The following is a 25671-nucleotide window of genomic DNA, read 5'->3' as shown; positions in this document are numbered from 1 at the left end:
AGCGGGGGAGATAATTGATAAACTAACCAAACTTCGAGAGGATAAAACCTCTGGTCCCGATGGATTATATCTGCATATTTAAAAAAGTTAGGGAAGAGATAGCAGAGGCATTATTACATATATAATTATATATATCAATACATTAGAAAAAGGAACTGTGGCAGAGGACTGGCAGACAGTTAATGCAATTCCTAAATTTAAAAAGGGAGATCGAACAAGTCCAGCTAGCTATAGACCAATTAGCTTAATGCCGATGGTAGGAAAGATAATGGAATCCTTACTCAAAGATGAAATAGAAAAACATCTAGAAACTGAGAATATAATAGAAGTAGTCAGCATGAATTCCAAAAGGGAAGATCATGCTTGACCAACCTTTTTGAATTTTTTGAGGAAGTAACAGAGAGGGTAGATAAGGATAATGTAATGTATTTGAATTTCAAAAAGGCCTTATGTAGACTCATGACTAAGATCAGAACATGTGGAATCAGGGGGCAGGTAGCAGAATGGATAGCAAGCTAGCTATAAAACAAAACAGAGAGTAGGGGTTCAAGGTAGTTATTCAGGTTGGCAAAAGGTGGGAAGTGGTGATCCACAAGGATCGGTGCCAGGACCACTGTTGTTCATCATTTAAATCAAAAATTTGGACTAAGGAATCGGAAGTACAATTTCAAAATTTGAGGGGTGTAGTTAATATAGCGGGGGGCTGTGACAGGATATAGAAAGGCGTTAATAAACTTCTAGAACTTGTGTAATTGGCAAATTAATTTCAATTTAGATAAATTTGGTCGGAAGAATAAGGAGACCACATATTCCTTGGAAAATAAATATCTAAATGGGGTAGAGGCGCAGAAGGATCTGGGGGTACAGATACAGGTCACTATAAAAGTAAAATTTTAAAAAGCAAACAAAGCACTGGGGTTCATTTGTAGAGGGATAGAATTGAAAAGCAGAGCAGTTATGTTAAACTTGTATTGAACCTTGGATAAACCACACTTGGAATACTGTGAACAGTTCTGGTCTCCATATCATAAAAAAGGATAAAGAGGCACTGGAGAAGGTGAAAAAGATTTACTAGAATAGTACCAGAACTGAGAAGTTGTACTATCAGGAAAGACTGTTCATGGGGCTTTTTCCTCGAGAAAAAAACATGACTGAGGGGTAAACTGACACAGGTCTTTAAGGTTTTGAAAGGGTTTGATAGGGTAGACGTAGAGATGATGTTTCCACCAGGGGGCGAGACTAGAATTAGTGGTCATAAGTATTAGATAGTCACTAATAAATCCAATAGGGAATTCAGGAGAAACTTCTTTACCAGGGAGTGGTTAGAATGTGGAACTCGCCACCGCAAGGAGTAGTTGAGGCAAATAGCATAGATGTATTTAAGGGAACGTTAGATAAGCACATGAGGGAGAAAGGAATAGAAGGATATGTTGATAGCATAAGATGAAGAAGGGTGGAACGAGGCTTGTATGTAGCATTATCACATAGACCTGTTGGGCCGAATGGTCTGTTACTATGCTATAAATACTATGTAATAGTACAGACTGTTTTTTTCATTTAGATGAGGAATACTCAAAAGCATCATTTGGTGCTTCTTCCTTTCATAAATTAATAACTGTCGATTGTTTTGAGCCCATTTACTACGATTGGCTATAAAATCTAGCCCATTAAGTTCATAATGATTTTTTAATGAGTTCAGATAGTAAAAATACAGTAGAAATTGGTAGCAAGTAATGTTCCCGCTATCTACAGAAACGTGTGCAGTTAACAATGGGGGCTGTGATCGTACCTGTAAAGACACCTCTACTGGTGTTCGGTGCAGCTGTCCGGTAGGATTCACACTGCAACCAGATGGAAAGACTTGTAAAGGTTAGACATCAACTTTTAATCCCTTCTATATGTGCTAAATAACTTGTCATATTTAAAACCCTATAGTTTTTGATATTTAGACTTTGTTCAATCTTTTAAATTCTAATTTGTTAATTTAACTTTTTGTGGTGATATATGCCCTATTTATTCAGTTACGTTTACATATTTCTGTTAAAATAAGTTTGCTTATTAAATATTGCGTATTAGTTTTGTGGTACATAATTACAGTCATCTGTGACAGTACTGAGTAAGAATATACAGTTCCTTAAGTATTAAAATACAGCAGTTTGGGTACACTACACACCAGACTAAGTGAGTGGGCAGATCTATGGCAGATGGGGAAGTGTGAGATCATTCACCTTTGGCCTTCTCCATGTCCTATGTTTTTGCGTACTTTTGATAATCTTATATTCATGCCCTCTAGATATTGACTCACCGATTGACTTTATGAAAACTCGTAACTTTAAATATTTTAGATCTCTTAACCGTCTCTATTCTAATGGAAAGAGGCCCAGTTTCTCCAGTCTGTTCTGATACATAAAGCCTCTCATCTCAGTTCTACCTCAATACGACATCTCTCGACCCCTCCATGGTCTCTAAATTGTCAGATTGCTTGTCCGACATCCAGTTCTGGATGAGCAAAAATTTTCTCCAATTGAATATTGGGAAGACCAAAGCCATTGTTTCCAATCCCCGCCACGAACTCTGTTCCCTAGCCACTGACTCCATCCCTCTCCCAACTTCTGTCTGAGGCTGAACCACACTGTTTGCAACATTGGTGTCATATTTTACCCTGAAATGAGCTTTCGACCAATATCCGCAGCATAACTAAGACCGCCTATTTCCACCTCTGTAACATCGCCTGTCTCCACCCTTGCCTCAGCTCATCCACTGCTGAAGCCCTCATATGTGCCTTTGTTACCTTTAGACTTGACTATTCCAATGCACTTCTGGCTGGCCTCCCACATTCTACCCTACGTAAACTAGAGGTGATCCAAAACTCGGCTGCCCGCATGCTAACTTGCACCAAGTCCCACTCACTCATCACCCCTGTGCTCGCTGACCTACGCTGGCTTCCAGTTAAGCAACGCCTCAATTTCAAAATGTTCATCCCTCCACGGCCTCACCCCTCCCTACCTCTATAACCTCCTCCAGCCCCGCGATATCTGCGCTCCTCTAATTCTGTTTTCTTGAGCATTCCTGATTATAATCGCTCAACCATTGGTGGCCGTGCCTTCTGTTGCTTAGGCCCCAAGCTCTGGAACTCTCTGCCTAAACCTCTCTGCCTCTCTACCTCTTTCCTCTTTCAAGACGTTCCTTAAAACCTACCTCTTTGACCAAGCTTTTGGTCATCTGCCCTAATTTCTACTTAGACGGCTTGGTGTCAATTTTTAAAAATCTCATAATACTCCTGTGAAGCGTCTTGGGATGTTTCACTATGTTAAAGATGCTATATAAATGCAAGTTGTTGTTGTACCATCTTAGGGAATCTCTTCTGCGCCCTCCTATCCTAAAGTAAGGCTTTTGTAGTCTGTACCCCAAATTATAAAACCTAGGGTTCCAAATGCTTTAAAATAAAATCTTTATCCTTCCATGTTTTAAATATTTGTATATCTGAACCTCTAAGTCTCTCTACTCTTCAACTTTATTTAGTTTATATACCCTCTCCTATCCATCCTCTCAAAATGTTCACTTCAAATGACTTTTCTCAAATAATAACATAAGAACATGAGAAATAGGAGTTGGAGTGGGCCATTTGGCCCCTCAAGCCTGCTCTGCCATTCAGTGAGATCATGGCTGATATTCCACCTCAACTCCACTTGCCTGCACTATCCTCATATCCCTTGGTTCCCTTAATATCCAAAAATCTATTAATCTCTGTCTTGAATATACTCAACAACTCAGCTTCCACAGCCCTCTGGGGTAGAGAATTCCAAAGATTCACCACCCTCTGAGTGAAGAAATTTCTCCTCATCTCAGTCCTAAATGGCTTACCCTTTAATCTGAGACTGTGGGCTAGAACCTGCACTTTTGTGGTTGGGCGATATTTCCGGCGTGGGCATGGGCGTTAAAAAAGGGTTTTCAGATCGCCGGCTTCTTACCCATTCTCAAAGCAACTAGTTTCTACTTTTGAAAATGGCCGTTACTATGAGTGATATAAAATGGACGGTAGCGTTACATTTTTTTGACTTTCTGCCGTAAAGTGTGGCCGTCCTTAGCAGTGGCATGGCAACGCTCGATTCTCGCGATTCTGGAGGTCAAAGGTCATCATCAGAAGAGAAGACAGAGAGGGAGCTGAGAGGGACTGAAGGCGTGGCTGGATGTGGTGTGGCTGCTTTGGGAGGCAGGAGGGAGACTTTAAGAGCTTCACAGAAGTAGGCAAACAAAAAGTAGCTGTTACCAGCCACACATTTGACTGAATTTGGCCTATAATGGAGAGAAAGGAGGAGATTACACAGCACGCTGTGGAGACTGACGCTGGAGAGAGCAGTGAGGTGGGAGAGGAGCAAATTGGAGGACGCAAAAGAGCCAGGTGGTTCTCGGACGAGGCAAATGCCTCCCTCCTGCAGGAGGTCGAGTCAGGTTGGGGTGATTTGACACAGGGAGGGCGTGGGAAGCCCACCCCAAAGGCATACCAGAAGATATGGACCGAGATAGCAGAGGTGGTCTCGTCGGCGACCAATGAGGTGCGTGAGGGCAACCAATGCCGCAAACGATGGAACGACCTTGTGGGATCCGCAAGAGTAAGTATTACATTGATTTACATATATTATGTATCAGTCATGAGTGACTATCATCAGATGTGAGGTCTTTTACTTTTACCAGGAATGTTTTACTCAAAGCCTGCAGTCATGGTGTGCATCTTTAGGTAAACAATGATAATTATTATCATAACCGACATGTGTAATCATGATTATGTGTTGTATCAGTGTCTGTGACAGTATCTAGCAGTGATATCACACAATGATCTCATGCCATGTCGTTCTGTCACCTTTTACAGAAGAAACTATCGAGGATGAGGTCTGTGCAGAGGCGGACGGGTGGGAGGCCACCAGTCCCCAGTGACATCACTGAGATGGAAGAGCGTGTGCTCGCACTCGTGGGGATGCACACCTGGACAGCCACGGACGCATCTGCAGACTCTGAAGTGATGCCACGTGAGTAAAGCTTACACCATTGCGTGATGTAAAGTCAATAGATGCCACACCCACTCATATCCAAACAATCATATATGATAGATGATTTCTAAAATTGTCATATAAATAATGATGGCTCAATGAAAATCATTGGAATGCAAATGTGTTGATGGTCATGAAATGTGATGTCTGTGATGATTTTGATAGCAGTGGTGCTTTTGTCGTACATATGCTGTGTGAAGCGCTGGACTCACCTTGTCACTCTAGCACCCCCTTCTCCTCTAATAACCTCATTTGTGTTTTGCAGCTCAGCCAGCAGCGCATCCCAAGGCAAAACCACAGAGGCCAGAAGGTGGGGGCGCAGGGGCGGGAGTCAATGGACGAACCTACTACATCTGGTACTGAGGAGGTCTGATTCTCACCCGTCAATCCGCTGGGTCTGTTCTCCACGGATGAGAGCGCGGACTTCAAGGAACCTGTATCGCCACGCTTCAGAAGCCATTCCACCCCAAGGCCATCGAGTGGTCCTCCGGTCATTCCCACCTCCACTCTGAAGGTACCAGGCCCAAGCACCTCACCACAGGGCACCCCATTTGTCCCCAGAACAGCGCGGAGTTCCCGTGGACGGGGCAGGTCTGTGCCGTGAGCACCACATGACAGCGGAGAGATGGTACAGTTGTCCAGGAGGACTGTAGACATTGGTGACCAGCTCATCGAAGCATTGGGGGGCATATCCTGACAGCTCGCCACCATCTCCGGCACTGTGATCGAGTACATTCCACGGATGGCGGAGTCCCTGGATGCGATAGCCAGGAACACTGCTGCCACAGGCCTCCCAGTGGTCCTCTAGTGTGGCACTCCACCCCTCGGTTCCGCACCACCACTGCGAACGACAGATGAGAGCAAGGACCAAGATCCTGCTTCGGCATTACAGAATGTTGCCCCCTCGGCACCCCACACTCCTGTACCCACGCAATCACCGCATCTGCCTTCATTCCCCCCCCCAATGAGGCACCGCTTGTGGAGCTCCTCGGCCAGGCGCCATGGAGCAAGGAGGGGAAGGAATAGAGGTGGGGAGAAGAAGGGGAGGGGGGGAAGGAAAGTGAGGTGCATGTGCGCAGCAGATGGCTGTATTTTATCTCCATCTGGGTGTATGCAATTTGTTGCAATGTATGGGGGCTGGGGACCACGCTCCTGCTTTGCCTTTGTGTTCTGTGTTGCTGGACATGTTGAGCATGTGATTTATGTCAATGGTGGAAAAAGTGGGGTGTGGGCCGGGTTTGGGTGTTATTGCCTGTGATGCTTATGATTTCAGACCAATGCTGGTGTAAAATTTTTGTTATTTAACATAACCTTTTTGCGCATTGTCTCAGATAGCTGCACCGTTACACACTGGTGATTCGTTAACATGAAAGGGCTAAATACAACTTAACATCAATCAATGTAAACTTTAACTGGCACTAAACTAATGGGCACCATTGAAGTCTGAGCTGCACACACACAGCAGTGTGTCAGTGTTGTCACTCGCATCAATGCTCTTTCAGGCAAATCGTTCAGATATCAGCTCCTCACGTAAGAGTGAGATTTAAAAAATGCCAGCCACGCCGCTGGCATTCGATCAGAACAGTTCCACTTTTTGTGGGTGGTTTTTTGGGCGAGCGATATTATGGGTGATATGTTGCAAGGTGGTGAAATTGACACTGGGCGATCTGCTGGGCATTAGTTTCGGCAAATATGCTCTTCACGACAAAAAAAAGGTGGGCGGACGATATTATTTTGTCCCGGTGTTAAGCACATGGGGAAAGTAACTCTCGGCGATAAGTTTCCTAAAAATGACATCAGTTTCCATTTTGTGGCTAAATGGGCGCTATCTGGGCGGTATACGTCATTTCAGCAGTTAAGTGGGCGTTAAGCATGCAAAAAAAGTGCAGGTTCTAGCCCTGTGACCCCTGGTTCTGGACTCCGCAGCGAGGAAACCTCCTCCCTGCATCCACCCTGTCAAGCCCTGTTTTAAAAAAAAATTGTATGTTTCAGTGAGATCACCTCTCATTCTTCTAAACTCTCGAGAATATAGGCATAGTCTACTCAATCTCTCCTCATAGAACAATCCCCCCATCCCAGGAATCAGTCTGGTGAACCTTCATTGCATCCCCTCTAAGGCAAGTATATCCTTCCTTTACGTAAGGAGACCAAAACTGTACACAATACTCCAGGTGTAGCCTCACCAAGGCCCTATATAATTGCAGTAAGACATCTTTCCTCTTCTACTAAAATCCTCTTGTAATAAAGGCCAACAATGGCTTAACAAAGATGTTAAATGTAAAAGTACTTTTGGTCTTCAATTGTCTTGCAGACATTGACGAATGCCTGATCAATAATGGTGATTGTGATCATTTCTGTAAGAATACTATTGGCAGTTTTGACTGCAGCTGCAAGAAAGGCTACAAACTTTTAACAGATGAAAAATCCTGCCAAGGTTGGTTTTATAAAATGTTTGGGATTATTCAAATGATCTGCTTCCGAGGATTTCCAGACCAAAGGTGTGTGTCTAGAGATACCTATGAGGGTTAAGGTCTTTATGCAGTTTATGTTGCATACAATGATTACCATTTAAGAATTGATGTGCTTTAAAACCCAAACTTCAGTTTATGTCTACTTATTCAGTTATCCTTCACTTTTCAATCTTGAAAATTAATTTCAGAGCACTTCAGCTTTACTTACCACCAACAAGCATAGGGGTTGTCAATGAAAAAATTAATTTAAAGCTATATAAAGTCAGTTGAATAAATACTAATTCAGGGAATCAAAAAATAATGACAACATTAACAGCTGGCATAATACAGTTATCTATGAATAGGCTGAAAACTTAAATTAAGAAGTTCAACTGAATGTACAGCAAAATAGGTGGGCTGTAACTGGCAGCCACTTTTTAATGGGCTTATATTTTGCTCAGGGTTTAGTCCAGAAGACTACAGATGACAAATGAAGTAATGTTTACTTTTTAAAAAAACACTGTGGCATGGAGTTGTAATTTTTAAAATTAAGTTTGCCAATGGTTTATTCAGCCAATGGACTGTTGGGGGTGAAATTAGTCTGGGATGGTAGCGCAAAATGTGCGATTGCGAATTGGCAACCCGTTTTACACAATGCCCAATTTTCTATTCCATTCAAGTCAGTGGAAAAGAAAATCAGGCAGGCTGTAAATTGGGCAGCCAATTCTCTATTGTCCCTTCTGTGCTACTGTCCACGACCAATGTCACTCACTTGGTGTTTTGCTGAGGTGTGCAGACCAGTAAGATCCTGGCTTGAATATGTTTAGGGTCATTCATGAAGACACATCATGAGCTATCGCATTCAGGAGAAATGGGGAGTAAAGAACCTTACAGAATTAGTGCAGGGTTTTTAAGCCCTTGGTGGGAACATGTGTAACCTTGTAATATGTCATATTGTTTATGATGTGGAATGCTGAGAGAACCAAGTTCTTGTTTGGCAATTTCCGAGGAAATCATCCTCAATTACTGGCTTTATAAAATTACATTTCAAGTAACAAAAATGATTGACTAGAAATGTTGCTTAAGGCATTTTATTGTTTATCATATTCAAGTTCATTGATTGTGATATATTCACAGAACACAGTACACACAGCTTCCTACATGGCAGGCAGCTCTCTCGGAAGCCTCCGGAATCTGCCTGGTTCTGTTTATTATTAACTCTGCAGTTGTAGTACACAATACGTCCACATCCACAGTGTGGAGCTACAAACATTACAAGCTTACAGACATTAAACTTCTCCCTCCTTAATGAAGAAGTTTTTATAACAAACATCATCCATAACTTTCATGTTTATACATAACACAGGATATAAACTTTTTTTTTCCATATTTATAAATTTAACTTTACCACTTGTTTTCTGTTTCGAAGAGGATACCTTCACTCTTGAACAGAACCTTCCAAACATGGTGTCGAATCTAAACTCATTCGAGGCTCATCCTGAGGAACGTTTTCCTCCATGGAATTTCCTTGATTTTCATTTGAACTCACTCTAACTTCAGGCTCTTTGTTTTCCTGACTCGGACTCAGACTTTCATTCTGATTCTCTCCTGGATTTGTTTCCAGTACATTGGATTTAGGATTTGCTACTGGTGTATCAAAACTATCTGATGAGTCAGAAATAATTGAATCATTCCCACCTTCAACTCCTTCCATGTCTGTAGGTAAAATATGATCAATATGAACAAACCTAACCTGTCCATTATCAAACATCTTTCCCAAATATGTGCGAGGACCACATATCTTCACCACCCTTCCTGGCAACCACTTTAACCATTTATGGTGATGGTTCTTCACTCTCACCTTCTGGTTTAATTTCACACTTCTCTCTTTTACTCTGCCTCTATCATGATTCTCTTTCTGTCTTAATTATGTCTCTTCTACAGACTGTGCCAAATTAGGTTTTAACAACGAGAATCTGGTTCGTGGCTGTCGTTTGAGAAACAACTCTGCTGGTGTTCTACCAGTAGTTGTATGAGGAGTATTTCGATATGTAATCAAAAAATTAGCCAATTTGTGATCTAATTACAACTGTCGTTTCCTTGGATTTGGATCTAACATTTGTTTTTTGAGGGCACGTTTTACAATTTGTACAGTGCGCTCTGCTGCACCATTCAAAGCAGGGTGGTATGGTGGAACCTTGGTATGTTTCACACCATTTTTGCTCGTGAATTGTGCAAATTCTTAACTAAATTGTGGTCCATTATCCAAAACAATCTCTTCAGGGAGGCCAAATGAAGAAAATAATTTTCGTAAAATGTCCAATGTTTTACTTGTTGTTATTTTCCACATTGGAAACACCTCAACCCACTTTGAATGGCTATCAATCACAATGAACAGTTGTTGTCCTTCTAACTCAGCAAAATCAATATGTAGCCTTTGCCACACCCTGGGAGGCCATTTCCATGGCTGTAATGGTACTGGTGGTGGTTGCTTGCTTACCAATTGACATGTCGTACACTAACTCACGATGCACTCTATATCTTTATCAAAACCTGGCGTGCAAAACTCTTGGTCAAGCACATTCCCAGGTGCTGGTCATGGAGGTCTTCGAATAATTTGGACCTGAATTTATTTGGTATACCCACTCTTGCATCCCACATGATACAATCTTTATCGACTGATAATTCATTCCTACGAATGAAGAATGGATGTGTATTTTTGTCTGTTACCTGGTTTGGCCATCCATTTGCAATATAATCATACACCTTTGACATGACTGGGTCACGTTTGGTTGCTCTACCAATCTCTTCAGCTGTGACTGGCAGTTCATCAATGTATGAAAAATAAAACACTTCTTCCCTATCGGGTGTAACTTGTGATGGGGAAGGCAATCTAGACATTGCATTAGCATTACTGTGATCAGCTGATCGTCTGTATTCAATATCATATGTATATGCTGACAAAATCAAAGCCCATCTCTGCATTCAGGCTGCAGCTAATGTTGGAACTGAGGACTTTGGATGGAGGATTGCTGTTCGGGGCTTATGGTCCGTAACGTTGTATGGTAAACTTACGACCATACAAGTATTTGTGAAACTTCTTGACCCCAAAAATTAATGCCAAAGCTTCCCTTTCAATTTGCGCATAATTACTCTCACTGGCACTGAGAGTGCATGAAGCAAAAGCAATTGGTCTCTCCTCCCCACTACGTGATACATGAGAGATCACTGCCCCAACTCCATATGGAGAGGCATCACATGCTAGCTTAATCTCCTTAGATATGTCATAGTGAACTAACATGGTGCTCTCTACCAATTTGCTTTTACACTCCTTGAATGCTGCATCGCATTCTTTTGACCACTTCCAATGGGCCTGTTTTTCCAAAAGTTCATTCAGTGGATGTAATACTGTAGCCAAATTTGGTAGGGACTTCCCATAATAGTTCAAAAGACCCAAGAATGAACGAAGTTCAGTGACATTCCTGGGAGTGTGTGCATTTCTAATTGCATCCAATTTTTTCATGGTTGGACGTAAACCATCTTTGTCTATTCTGTACCCTAAGTACTCCACTGAATTTTTAAATAACTCACACTTACCATCAGACACTCGTATCTGTGCTTCTCTAGCCGTTTGAGGACTTCATTCAATATGTTATTAAGAATTTGCTTATTTGGTGCTGAAATTAGTATTTCATCCAAATAACATACTACCCCTTCAATACCTTGCAAAATCTGGTTCATCACCTTTTGGAATATGGCAGGGGCGCAAGACACTCCAAATGGTAGCCTATTAAATTGGTAGGCCTAGATGAGTATTTATAGTCAAACATGACTTGGACGACTCATCTAGTTCAAGCTGTAGGCATTCGTAAGATCCAGTTTTGCGAAGATCTGACCACCTGTCAGTGTTGTGAACAAATATTCTATATTCGTTAATTACCTTCTAGAACCTGGTTTATAATCACCATACAATCTTACTTTACCATCGGACTTAGGGACAACAACAATGGGTGTAGCCCAATTACATCGATCTATCTTTCAAATAATGTTCTGAGTCTCTAGGCTTTTGAGTTCTTGCTCAGCTTTCTCCTTGAGTGGCTTGTAGTAAACCGATCTAGCATCCTTCTGTACCCTGACATTCGCCTTGAAGCCTTGGATCGAACTGCCCGTTTCGCAGAACACCTTCAGATACTTCTTGATTACCTCATCCGTTGATGAAAATCTCGCTTCCTCACAGAAAATCTCACTCCAATCCAGCTTCAGTGAGCTCAACCAATTTCTTCCTAGTAAGGCAGATTTGTCTCCTTTCACTACTATTAGAGGCAAGTTCTGAAATTGATCTTTATATTTCACCGGTACGGTGATATGACCTACCACAGGAATTGTCTCTCCCGAGTAGCCTCGCAGCTCTATCTTGGATTTCTCCAGTTGGAAATCACGCAATTTGTCGAGGTACAGTGACTCCAGTACTACACTCACGGATGCACCCGTGTCAATTTCCATTGGTATCTTGAATCTCGCAATATCTATGTGGATTTTGATGCTTTCCGAATTGCTGTCCGTTAACCTCATGCTCCTGATGACGTGTAACTCTAACATCTCCTCATCCTGTTGTTGTTGTTCTTCCATGCTATGTAGTCTCTTGGGATTTCTACTCATAGCTTTGAACGCTGGACTCATAGCTTTGGAAGCTGGTTTACCCTTCAGTCGGCATGCCTTCGCAAGATGCCTAGTCTTCCTGCAGAAGAAACACTCTGCCTTCACGTATGGACAACTTTGAGCAATGTGTTGTCCCAGGCACCTATAGCACAACTTTGACGCTCTATTAGAATTTCCAGTTTCTGAGACTTTGGGCCCCCACCGTCTTTTACTTTGAACCTGCAGGTGATTTACCTCGGTTGATTGACGACCGTAATTATTATTTAATTCTCGAGAATATTGTTCGGCCATGCCCATCGACCTCGCTGTCTGACAAGCGATCTCAAAAGTCAAGTCATCCGTCGTCAATAACTTCCTTCTGATCGCATCATTTTTCACCCCACAAACAAAACAATCTCGTAATGCTCGGTTTTGAAAGTTTCCAAAATTACAGTGCATCGATAGCTTTTTTAATGCTATGATATAATCACTGATACTTTCATCAGCCTTTTGATTCTGAATCGCAAAACGATAGCTTTCAGCAATTTCTAACGATTAGGGGTTATAGTGCTGCTCCAGCTTCATTAAAATCTGTTTAAGCATTGTGTCATTTGGCTCATCAGGCACAAGCAGATTTACAAGGGTTTCGTACAATGCCGGACCCGCCTCCGATAAGAAGATCGCCATGAACTCATTGAATGGCGGTGCAGGCTAGAAGGGCCGAATGGCCTACTCCTGCACCTATTTTCTATGTTTCTATGTTTCTTACATTCCAACACAGCCCGGTTCTGGACTGCATTGTCTGGAACTTCGATTGTTATTTGCAGTGAAATACATTTCTAGCCGATCCACATACGCTTTAAAACGTTCCCGGTCGTGTCTATATTCCCCCAAATGTCTGATTACACCTGCCATTTTAATCTCTAGCTGTTCACACCGTGTGCTGTATTTTATCTCTGATTTTGTAGCTTTTTTTCCAAAGACAGAAACTTCCAAAGTCTCTGTCGGCTTGCTGAATCCTTCCCCAACAAAATTTAAGCTTTAAATCATCCGAAAAATCCCATCTGATCACCAACTGTGATATATTGACAGAGCACAACACACACAGCTTCCTACATGGCAGGCAGCTCTCTCTTGGAAGCCTCTGGAATCTGCCTGGTTCTGTTTATTATTAACTCTGCAGTTGCAGTACACAATACGTCCACATCCACAGTGTGGAGCTACAAACATTACAAGCTTACAGACCGATTTTGGTGATATCTTTCTCTTTGTAATTCCCTCTCTAAATTTTGATAGTCTATACATCCATGTAGGACATTGCAGCCAAGCTAGATTTTGTCCATGTACTTGGGTTTAATTTCCTCTCTGGTTTGGGTGTTAATGTGTTTGCACAAATTCCTGTCGGAACTCTCAACACAGCTGTTAACTTATAAAACAAAATGGTTAAAAACGATGTTGAGTCAGAGGAAATTAAACCCACTTGTGTCCAAACACAGGCATATTGCAGCAGGAGTCACTAGATAGCGATCTGAAGGTTGATTTTTTTTTTCCCTTTCCTGGCCCAGAGGTGCTGGGACTAATTCTAGTAACCTCCTGCCACCTTACATTGTGATCAGCATATACTGGGGATCAGAACAGGGATACCCTTGGTTGGTATTGCACAGTATCGTGCCATATGATGCACTTATTGTCTAAGCTGTCTGAGAGCTGGAGTTGCTGTTCTATTGTTCAGTAGTTACTGTGTTTAGATTGTAATTGATTACTCCTTTATTATCAAAATATGTATGCTTTCAATTGTAGATATTGATGAGTGCTTCTTCGAAAGAGCATGTGATCACATTTGCATCAACTACCCAGGATATTTTGAGTGTGTTTGTAAGAAAGGATATACTCTGTATGGGCTGACGCATTGTGGAGGTACGTCACAATGAGTGTTAAATAGGATATTCTTCAGATTACATATATTTTCATTTCAATACTTTAGACCATGTTGTTAACAATTTGAGCACAGATTAGGAAAATATGTTTACAGAAAAGATATGTTATGGTTTGTGATGTGATTGTTCATATTTATTAAAGTTGCTATCTTGCCCCCTTTACACCTCCCAAGATTTCTGTGCCCTGCATTTACCATGACTGAGAAAGGACTGTAAATTTGCTGCACCAATGCTGCGCTATAGTATAGTATTAGGCAGTCCCTCGTATCGAGGATGACTTGCTTCCACACCACAGAGGGATGAGTTCACAGGTGTTTCAATGAGGGACCTGACAATCTAGGTTCCGAACTACATACTAAAGGGTGGAAGATGCCTGTGCATGGATTCTTTTAACGTGGGGTGGCCATTGCACACACGGGCCACTACACGGGCTTCACAGAGCTAGGTCTTGCTCCAGTGGCAAGTGTTAACCAAGACGACTGGGGACCAAGCTCTGCTGCACGGACCTAATGCGCACGCATGCTCCTACTATCCATAGATCGAAGTTTGGGCTGGCCCGTGCTGCCCCTGGGCCCTCGCCTCTTCTGGGCCCCAAACCCTCGCCTCTCTTGGACCTCGATCATGATGCTCCTGGTCTCTCACTGCTCCTCTGTCCCAATCAAAAATGGAGCAGTCAGAAACAGGACATCAATTAGTCTCCGCTATAACTTGACGCTAGGTATACAAGAGTTAATAATTGTAATTACCGTTCAGATTTTCTCTATGTTGGGAAAGCACTCATCCCTCCCAAGCTTGATACCTCCTCTTGATGACTCAGCTGAGATTAGTTATTCTTTGTGTGGGGAGTTGCGGGTATGAACTGGTGTCATATCACTTCTTGAGGGCAATTAGTGAAGGCAATAAATGCTGGCCTTGCCAGTGACGCTCACATCCCATGAACAAATTTTTAAAAATCTCCATGGCACTGTATGTTGGATTACCAACTTGCCGTGCTATTTACTTTTAATATAAGTAACTGTTATTTTTCCTTCCCAATTTCTCTTCTATCCGGGTTTTGGCAGCTCATACTCGGCTGTGGGATCCTCTGGTCCCTCGCTCAAGTGGTCCTCTTTGTGTGTGAGCCTATTTGATATCTGTGGCCGGCTATTCAGTGATGGAGGACATTTCAATAGTACAACTAAATCACATCCTTTCATCATCAAATGTTCATACATGAGTACTTTGTAGCAAATGACATTGGATAAAAATTAATTGCAGGACCATGGGCTGATCATTATTCCCTCCCTATCCCAGGAATACTGAGGCCAATTATAGCATCTCCACTCCAGCTGAGATCAATCAAAGGATATAATCTGTTCTATATGCCTCACCACGAGCCACCAAGAGAGAGCCAGTATAAAGTTACGTTTTATAATTGTGAAAAAATGGTTTTCAACTTTTGGTTGAAAATACATCGTTTGTGTTTTTTAGACATTGATGAGTGTAGCATCAACAATGGAGGTTGTGAACACAGATGTATAAATACAGTGGGAAGTTATGAGTGCCATTGTCATCCTGGGTATAAACTACATTGGAACAAGAAAGACTGTGTTGGTAAGAAACTGTACGGAGTTGATTATTGCTGTGTCCTTTCATTTGCCAAATCTTTAAATTTCATTGGAAGCCACCGATGGGGTCCTGTCTGGGTGAACAGTCAGACCAGTTCCTCCAGTTCATGGATCTTCAGTTTTACCTATTCGAACATGTTTACTCTTCATGTAATTTTTATTACCCATTAGTATTTATAGCGAGTGGAGAACAGGAGATACTTTTCACTAATTTCTTTGTGATTTTTCATTTCTCAGCAATCATCCTAAGTGATTTTTCTCTGTCTTTAGCATTGGTATTTTCCCTCTGAAATATGTGTGGACCATTTTCTTGTGTACATAGTACTTTTATAATTTGTACAGTTTATCTTTGCTTCTTGTTGACTTTCCTTTACTGGGCAGCAGAAGATGGTTGATGCGAGATGAATTTTGCCACCATACTGCCTTTCGTGGTGATGGGATTTGAAAGTAATTTGGACGCAGTGTAAAAGCTGACTTAAAAGCTTATTGTCTTAACCATGTAATTATTTTTTCCCATGAGTGTGTCATGTTTTTATCCTCTTTAGAAGCAGAGAAGCTCCTACCAACTAAAGTGTCAGCCAAAGCCCTGCTTAACTGCAGTAAAAGAGGTGGAGCTGATATGTGCTCTTTGAGCTGCCAGTCAAATGTGTACTTTGCTGCTGGTGAGTTTATTAAGTAGATGTTACAAAGATTCCTGTAACTGTTCAATATAGCTTTAGTACAGCTGAAAATGGGTTTATCACCGGTAGCATAGTGGTTATGTTACTAGACTAGTAATCCAGAGGCCTACACTAATGATCCAGACCCAAGTTCAAATCTCATCTTGGTAGCTGGGGAATTTAAATTCAATTAGTTAAATAAATCTGGTATAAAAAAAAAACTAGCATCAGTAATCATCATCCTTGGCAGTCCCTCGAAATTGAGGAAGACTTGCTTCCACTCTAAAAGTGAGTTCTCAGTGACTTTACAGTCCAATATGGGAATTACAGTCTCTGTCACAGGTGGGACAGACAGTGGTTGAAGGAAAGGGTGGGTGGGGAGCCTGGTTTGCCGCACGCTCCTTCCGCTGTCTGCGCTTGTTTCCTGCATGCTCTCAGTAACGAGACTCAAGGTGCTCAGCGCCCTCCTGGATACTCTTCCTCCACTTTGGGCGGTCTTGGGCCAGGGATTCCCAGGTGCTGATGGGTATGTTGCACTTTATTAAGGAGGCTTTGAGGGTGTCCTTGAAATGTTTCCTCTGCCCACCTGGGGCTCGCTTGCCGTGTAGGAGTTCCGAGTAGAGCGCTTGCTTTGGGAGTCTCGTGTCAAGCATGCAGACGATGCAATGAAGCTGGTCGAGTGTGGTCAGTGCTTCGATGCTGGGGATGTTGGCCTGATCGAGAACGCTGATGTTGTTGCGTCTATCCTCCCAGTGGATTTGCAGGATCTTGCAGAGGCAGTGCTGGTGGTACTTCTCCAGTGCTTTGAAGTGCCTACTGTGTTGTTATATATTAATGCTTGGGGGTCACCAGACATCAGAGGGCACCGTGGTCAGAGGTCATCGGGCTGTACGCATGTGGCATTTGTGCTTGGTCACCTGTATATAAGCAGACTCTCTCGGGCTGGAATAAAGATGGATCAGGTTGCACCGGAGTGAGTTTACAGTAACCAGACTCTTGAGTCATTACAATTGGCGACGAGGTAATTTAAGAACCTTCGTATGCACAATGGGCACGGTTGGAATCCTGGAGAGATTCATGGAGGGCCAGGATTGGATGGATTTTGTCGACTGCCTGGATCAATATTTTGTGGCCAACGGCATGGAGGCAGAGGCCTACGCAGTTAAGCGCAGGGCAGTTCTCCTCAATGTTTGTGGTCTGAAAATTTACGGCCTCATGAAGAATCTTCTCTCGCCTGTATGTCCAGCAGAAAAAGGGTATGAGGAATTGTGTACGTTGGTGGGTAACCATCTGAAACCACAAGAGGGGATCATCATATCACACTACCAATTCTACACGCATGTTCGTGCTGAGGGCCAGGTCGTGTCGGGATTTGTCGCCGACCTGCAACGTCTTGCTGAGCCGTGTAAGTTTGGGAACATGCTGGAAGACATGCTGCGTGATGTCTTCGTGATAGGCATCAGCCATGATGCGATCCTCAGGAAGCTGTTGGCTGCAGAGATGCTGGATTTGAAAAAGGCCATCGCGCCTGCCCAGGCATGCATGATGACGGATGATAATTTTAGGCAGATATCATCGACGTGTCTGAGTTCCACGGCAAGTACTGTAAACAAGATGGCATCGTTTCTGGCAGAACTGCTTACGCGAAACCTGCCGCTGCTCAGAGCCCGCCAACTGGTTCGAACCAGATTTCACCCTGTTGGCGTTATGGGGGCAATCATTGGCCTCATCAGTGTCGGTTTAGACAATACTCGTGCAATGGATGTTCGTAAGTGGGGCATCTTCAGAGGATGTGTCTACAAAGGAGCAAGCGCAGTGCGGCTCACCACTTGGTTGATGAGGACCAGTTCAGTGATGGCCCAGATACACAACCTGAGGAGGAAGTGAATGGACTGTATTCGTTCCTGAGCAAGAGCCAGCCGATGGATGTTAATGTGAAGCTGAATGGCGTGCCTGTATCAATGGAGCTGGACACGGGTGCGAGCCAGTCGATAATGAGCCAAAGGACAATTGACAAGCTGTGGGACACTAAGGCTGCGAAATCGAAGCTGAGTCCAGTCAATGCCAGGTTGCGTACTTACACTAAGGAACTCATACCGGTGCTCAGCAGTGCAGCAATCGAGGTGTCATATGACTGTGTAGTTCACGAGCTACCATTATGGATTGTCCCAGGTAATGGTCCAACGCTGTTTGGCAGGAATTGGCTCGAGAAAATCAAGCTGAACTGAAATGATGTCAAGATGTCCTTAGTGGATGATACTTCGTGTGCTCAAGTATTGAAAAAGTTTCCTCCTTTGTTTGAACCGGGCATTGGTAATTTTACAGGAGCCAAAGTGCAGATTCACCTGGACTCCAATGCAAGGCCTGTCTATCCCAAAGCTCAGTCTGTTCTGTACATGATGAGGGAGAAGGTTGAAATTGAGCTTGACAGACTTCAGCGTGAAGGGATCATATCACCCGTGGAGTTTAACGAGTGGGCTAGTCCCATTGTTCCTGTGTTGAAGAATGATGGCATTGTCAGGATTTGTGGAGATTATAATGTTACGATTAACCAATTTTCGAAACAGGATCAGTATCCGTTACCGAGAGATGATAATCTGTTCGCCATGCTAGCTGGTGGAAAGTCGTTCACGAAACTGGATCTGACGTCTGCCAATATGACACAGGAGCATGTCGACACTTCGGAGAAACTCACCTGCATCAACACCCATAAAGGACTGTTTGTCTACAACAGGTGTCCTTTTGGGATTCGTTCGGCTGCAGCCATATTTCAGAGGAACATGGAGAGTTTACTGAAGTCCGTTCCGAGAACTGTTGTGTTTCAAGATGACATTCTGGTCACAGGTCGCAACACTGCTGAACATCTGAACAATCATGGAGAAGTCCTACAGCATCTGGACAAAGTGGGACTCGGGCTCAAATGCTCGAAGTTTGTATTCATGGCACCTGAAGTCGAATTCCTCGGCAGGAAGGTTGCTGTTGATGGCATTAAGCCCACTGATTCGAAAACTGAGGCCATCAAAAATGCACCCAGGCCTCAGAATGTAACGGAGCTGCATTTGTTCCTTGGGCTACTCAACTACTTTGGTAATTTCTTACCAATATTGAGCACTTTACGAGAGCCACTGCATGTGTTACTAAGAAAAGGCGACAACTGGGTCTGGGGTGCGTCTCAAGATAGAACCTTTGAGAAAGCCAAGAATCTGCTATGTTCAAACAAGTTGCTTGTTCATTATGATCCATGTAAGCATCTTGTATTGGCCTGTGATGCTTCATCATATGGGGTTGACTGCGTACTCCAACAAGCAAATGAATCGGGCAAGCTACAACCTGTTGCGTATGCTTCGAGAAGTCTGTCTAAAGCGGAAAGAGCTTACAGTATGGTAGAGAAAGAAGCTTTGGCCTATGTGTATGGGATAAAAACAATGCACCAGTACCTGTTTGGTCATCGTTCTGAACTCTCAACGGATCACAAGCCACTCATTTCATTGCTTTCGGAAAACAAAGGTATTAATACCAATGCATCGTTCTGCATTCAAAGGCGGGTGCTGACATTGTCTGCCTATGATTACGTCATCCGTCATAGACCTGGTACTGAGAATTGTGCCGATGCACTGAGTCGTCTGCCGTTGCCCACAACTGAGATGGAGACGCCTCAACCTGCGGATCTACTGTTAGTAATGGATGCTTTTGAGAATGAAGGAACCCCTGTCACTTCTCAACAAGTTAGGATCTGGACTAGCCATGACTCTATTTTATCAGTTGTGAAATGGTGTGTACTCAGTGGTGATTGGTCTGCCACACCTATGGAGATGCGTGAGGAGACCAAACCTTACAACCGTCGCAAGGATGAGCTGTCCATTCAGTCAGAATGTTTACTGTGGGGTAATTGTGTAATCATGCCGAAGAAAGGTAGAGAAAAATTTGTATGTGAACTTCATAGCACTCATCCTGGTATTGTCATGATGAAGTCCATTGTTAGGTGTCATGTATGGTGGCCTGGAATTGACTCTGATCTGGAATCGTGCGTGCATCAGTGCAACACTTGCATGCAGCTAAGTAAATTTCCAGCGGAATCTCCGCTGAGTCTTTGGTCGTGGCCATCTAAACCATGGTCGAGGATCCACATTGATTTTGCGGGCCCGTTCCTATGAAAGATGTTTTTTGTCATAGCATATTCTAAGTGGATAGAGTGTGTTATTATATCATCCAGCACATCTACAGCTACCATTGAGAGGCTTCGTATCATGTTTGTTACTCATAGAACATAGAACATAGAACATAGAAAATAGGTGCAGGAGTAGGCCATTTGGCCCTTCGAGCTGCACCGCCATTCAATGAGTTAATGGCTGAACATGCGACTTCAGTACCCCATTCCTGCTTTGTCTGACATTGTTGTGAGCGACAACGGATCTTGCTTCACAAATCTTGAGTTCCAGGAGTTCGTGAAACTCAATGGCATCAGACATATGAGATCAGCTCCATTCAAGCCTGCTTCTAATGGTCAAGCAGAGCGTGCCATTCAAACAATCAAGCAAAGTATGAAACGTGTAACTCAGGGCTCACTGCAGACACAGTTGTCATGTATATTGCTCAGTTACAGATCAAGACTGTCATGTATCTCACATTACTGTATATAACTGTATCTTACCATGCTAAACATGACTGTAACTGGATATAACCTGTAATAATAAGCATACCTTACCACCAGGGGTGCACTTGCAGAAGACACTCCAAACCTGTCCCACTGTGGTATATAAAGGGAGGTCTCAGGCAAGTGCGGCACGGGAGAGCTGGAATTAAAGGTGCAGGTCCTGAGTGACCTTGACTTCACCATGTGTCTCGTGTAAGTCAGTACATTAGGGTCAGGACTTAACAGTGGCGATGAGTTACGGGATCACAGAATGGCTACCAACAGCTCAGATGAGAAATACAATGCTGGAGACAATTGGGATGACTTTATCGAAAGGCTCCAGCAAAGCTTTGTGACCAAAGACTGGCTGGGCGACGATAAGGCTGACAAGAGAAGAGCCCATCTCTTGACCAGCTGTGGCTCGAAAACATACGCTTAAATGGAAGACTTGCTGTCACCCGAGAAACCAGCAAGCAAGTCGTTTGAGGAGTTGAGCACACTGGTGAGAGACCACCTGAAGCCAGCGAGCAGCCTACACATGGCCAGACACACAGGTTCTACAACGACAGACGCTGTGTGGGCCAAAGCATACCCGACTTTGTGGCGGAACTTCGGAGACTGGTTAGTTCATGTGAGCTCCCCGATGAACTAAAGAGAGAAGTACTGAGAGACTTTTTTATTGAAGGAATAGGCCACGCAGGCATATTCCGAAAGCTTATAGAGACTAAGAACTTGACTCTAGAGGCAGCAGCACAGACGTTCTTGGTAGGCGAAGAAGAAACAAGGCTGATCTATACTTCGGGTACGACAACCAATGAGGCATCGGAACAAGGGGTTCACATTGTGAAACAAACCGCTACCCCCATACACAGACAAAGGCAGGAGAGCAGGTCTTCAACAGCAGATAGTGGCACCAGAAGCCATCAAAATCAAGGGCCACATGAACGGCCGATCACATCTCATCAACCCACAATGCGAGAAATCAACAACAGATTGAAAGAAGCTCAAGGGAGATCAGCCAGACACAGCTCATCCTTCGGAAGCAATGGAAACGGTCTGTGTTGGAGATGTGGAGGAAGGCACTCAACCAGGGTATGTCGATTTCAGCATGCCGTTTGCAGAAACTGCAACTACACAGGGCATCTGGCTTGCATGTGCAGAAAAACAGAAGCTCGGCTGGTATACGAATCGGAAGGGTCGGAAAGCGGACCAGAAAACGTTTGGAACAGTGCACAGGACGCCGAGGTACAGCGGGTTAACATGATCAATGTCCACTGTTCTTACACCAAGACGCCTCTAATTATGATGAGGGTTCTACTCAACGGGATACCCGTCAACATGGAACTGGACACGGGCGCCAGTCAATCCCTCATGAGCGTTCAACAATTTGAACAGCCGTGGCCGCACAAAAGTGTAAGGGAAAAATGGGAAGGCTTCTCCTCCCACGAGTGGACCCTCTGATGTAAAGGGTCGACGCTCGCCCCCAACCCGCGTAACAGCCCCCGGAGTTAGCAGACAGACGAATGGCAAGGTTTCATGATCTTTAAACGAACGTCCGGGAACACCTCTCATCACAGCCGTCTGTGAGTGGAGATGCTCCCCGAACAGCACAATCATACAACTTTTATACATTTCAAAAACCCCTCCATTCCCTGGTAAGACCTCCCTAGATCTCTAATTAGACTACCTTATCAGTGCTACTTCTCTAATTGGACTACCTTATTAGTGCTACTTTGGATTGACAGGCCAAGACCCTCGTGACCACCTTAGGCCGTGACTAGAATGACTTCATTAGGTCAGAATTTGTTGATTCTCCTTGATGCCCGTGAGTCTGCCTCGAGCCTCTTCGCAAGGTCTTATCAATGTCTGTTTAGGTTCTCACATCGTATCCTGTTGGAATATTATTGAATTGGTAACTTCAGGAGCCTTGGTACTGGAATGTACAAGGCCAAAGAGAGAGGCCTTTTACCTCCTTATGGGTCGGTGCAGGAACCAGCACTTTAACCCTTGTCCCGCTGGTACCCCTAATGCCAAATTTTTCTCTTACATTTCCCCACTTTTGGACCTTGGCTATACACCAAGCTGGCCATAGTTCCCGATAACTATCTCCCTGTAGGCAAGTTCCAGATAGGTCCGTTCACCTGGGTGGCCACCTCACAAGCTTCGGGACCTCCTGAGACCTTTCCCGCAGAGTTATATAAGGTAAGTCCTTCCTGTAGGACTGCTTAAATTTTCATCCCTTATGGCCTTAATCATAGTGTGTGCCCTGACATATCGTTTGGCCTGTTTAATTCGTGCATAGATTAGCCCTACCAGTATCATCAGGACCAGGCCTTGAATTACTACAAGTGCATGTGATATAATTCTTATCCATGGGTGGATCTGAATATTAAGTCCAATGTTGCACAGTTTTGAGTACCAAGGCTGGTTGGCCAGCATCGCGTTAGTGTCTCTTTGTAGGTTTGTCTCTTTCTTCCATCAGCTGGATATTGCACCAATTGTTAATTCGGGTATCTGTTTTTCTTGCGGTTCCCATATGATGTGATTGGGATTACGGAGACGTGGCTCCAGGATGATCAGGGCTGGGAACTCAACATTCAGGGGTATTCAACATTCAGGAAGGATAGAATAAAAGGAAAAGGAGGTGGAGTAGCATTGTTGGTTAAAGAGGAGATTAATGCAATAGTTAGGAAAGACATTAGCTTGGATGATGTGGAATCTATATGAGTAGAGCTGCAGAACACCAAAGGGCAAAAAACGTTAGTAGGAGTTGTGTACAGACCTCCAAACAGTAATAGGGATGTTGGGGAGGACATCAAACAGGAAATTAGGGGTGCATGCAATAAAGGTGTAGCAGTTATAATGGGTGACTTTAATATGCACATAGATTGGGCTAGCCAAACTGGAAGCAATACGGTGGAGGAGGATTTCCTGGAGTGCATAAGGGATGGTTTTCTAGACCAATATGTTGAGGAACCAACTAGGGGGGAGGCCATCTTAGACTGGGTGTTGTGTAATGAGAGAGGATTAATTAGCAATCTCATTGTGCGAGGCCCCTTGGGGAAGAGTGACCATAATATGGTGGAATTCTGCATTAGGATGGAGAATGAAACAGTAAATTCAGAGACCATGGTCTAGAACTTAAAGAAGGGTAACTTTGAAGGTATGAGGCGTGAATTGGCTAGGATAGATTGGCGAATGATACTTAGGGGGTTGACTGTGGATGGGCAATGGCAGACATTTAGAGACCGCATGGATGAATTACAACAATTGTACATTCCTGTCTGGCGTAAAAATAGAAAAGGGAAGGTGGCTCAACCGTGGCTATCTAGGGAAATCAGGGATAGTATTAAAGCCAAGGAAGTGGCATACAAATTGGCCAGAAATAGCAGCGAACCTGGGGACTGGAAGAAATTTAGAACTCAGCAAAGGGGGACAAAGGGTTTGATTAGGGCAGGGAAAATGGAGTACGAGAAGAAGCTTGCAGGGAACATTAAGGTGGATTGCAAAAGTTTCTATAGATATGTAAAGAGAAAAAGGTTAGTAAAGACAAACGTAGGTCCCCTGCAGTCAGAATCAGGGGAAGTCATAACGGGGAACAAAGAAATGGCAGACCAATTGAACAAGTACTTTGGTTCGGTATTCACTAAGGAGGATACAAACAACCTTCCGGATATAAAAGGGTTCAGAGGGTCTAGTAAGGAGGGGGAACTGAAAGAAATCTTTATTAGTCGGGAAATTGTGTTGGGGAAATTGATGGGATTGAAGGCCGATAAATCCCCAGGGCCTGATGGACTGCATCCCAGAGTACTTAAGGAGGTGGCCTTGGAAATAGCGGATGCATTGACAGTCATTTTCCAACATTCCATTGACTCTGGATCAGTTCCTATGGAGTGGAGGGTAGCCAATGTAACCCCACTTTTTAAAAAAGGAGGGAGAGAGAAAACAGGGAATTATAGACCGGTCAGCCTGATCTCAGTAGTGGGTAAAATGATGGAATCAATTATTAAGGATGTCATAGCAGTGCATCTGGAAAATGGTGACATGATAGGTCCAAGTCAGCATGGATTTGTGAAAGGGAAATCATGCTTGACAAATCTTCTGGAATTTTTTGAGGATGTTTCCAGTAAAGTGGACAAAGGAGAACCAGTTGATGTGGTATATTTGGACTTTCAGAAGGCTTTCGACAAGAGATTAATGTGCAAAGTTAAAGCACATGGGATTGGGGCTAGTGTGCTGACGTGGATTGAGAACTGGTTGTCAGACAGGAAGCAAAGAGTAGGAGTAAAAGGGTACTTTTCAGAATGGCAGGCAGTGACTAGTGGGGTGCCGCAAGGTTCTGTGCTGGGGCCCCAGCTGTTTACATTGTACATTAATGATTTAGACGAGGGGATTAAATGCAGTATCTCCAAATTTGCGGATGACACTAAGTTGGGTGGCAGTGTGAGCTGCGAGGAGGATGCTATGAGGCTGCAGAGTGACTTGGATAGGTTAGGTGAGTGGACAAATGCATGGCAGATGAATTATAATGTGGATAAATGTGAGGTGATCCACTTTGGTGGTAAAAACAGAGAGACAGACTATTATCTGAATGGTGACAGATTAGGAAAAGGGAAGGTGCAACGAGACCTGGGTGTCATGGTACATCAGTCATTGAAGGTTAGCATGCAGGTACAGCAGGCGATTAAGAAAGCAAATG

The 25671-nt window shown here is 43.6% G+C and overlaps 1 protein-coding gene across 1 annotated transcript in view; it reads left to right on the top strand.

Annotated features, from left to right (window-relative positions):
* The window catches only part of LOC139279487 (signal peptide, CUB and EGF-like domain-containing protein 2), a 182032-nt gene that overhangs the window by 69178 nt on the left and 87183 nt on the right, over nucleotides 1–25671 (top strand). Inside the window, exons 8-12 of the mRNA XM_070898615.1 lie at nucleotides 1753–1869; nucleotides 7360–7482; nucleotides 13937–14053; nucleotides 15544–15666; nucleotides 16226–16342. Of these exons, the coding sequence (XP_070754716.1) occupies nucleotides 1753–1869; nucleotides 7360–7482; nucleotides 13937–14053; nucleotides 15544–15666; nucleotides 16226–16342 (597 nt within the window). The remainder of the gene's footprint in view (nucleotides 1–1752; nucleotides 1870–7359; nucleotides 7483–13936; nucleotides 14054–15543; nucleotides 15667–16225; nucleotides 16343–25671) is intronic.

This window comes from Pristiophorus japonicus, chromosome 14, assembly GCF_044704955.1.
Source record: "Pristiophorus japonicus isolate sPriJap1 chromosome 14, sPriJap1.hap1, whole genome shotgun sequence".
Classification (NCBI taxonomy): Eukaryota; Metazoa; Chordata; class Chondrichthyes; family Pristiophoridae; genus Pristiophorus; species Pristiophorus japonicus.
This window is presented reverse-complemented; position numbering and strand designations above follow the sequence as displayed.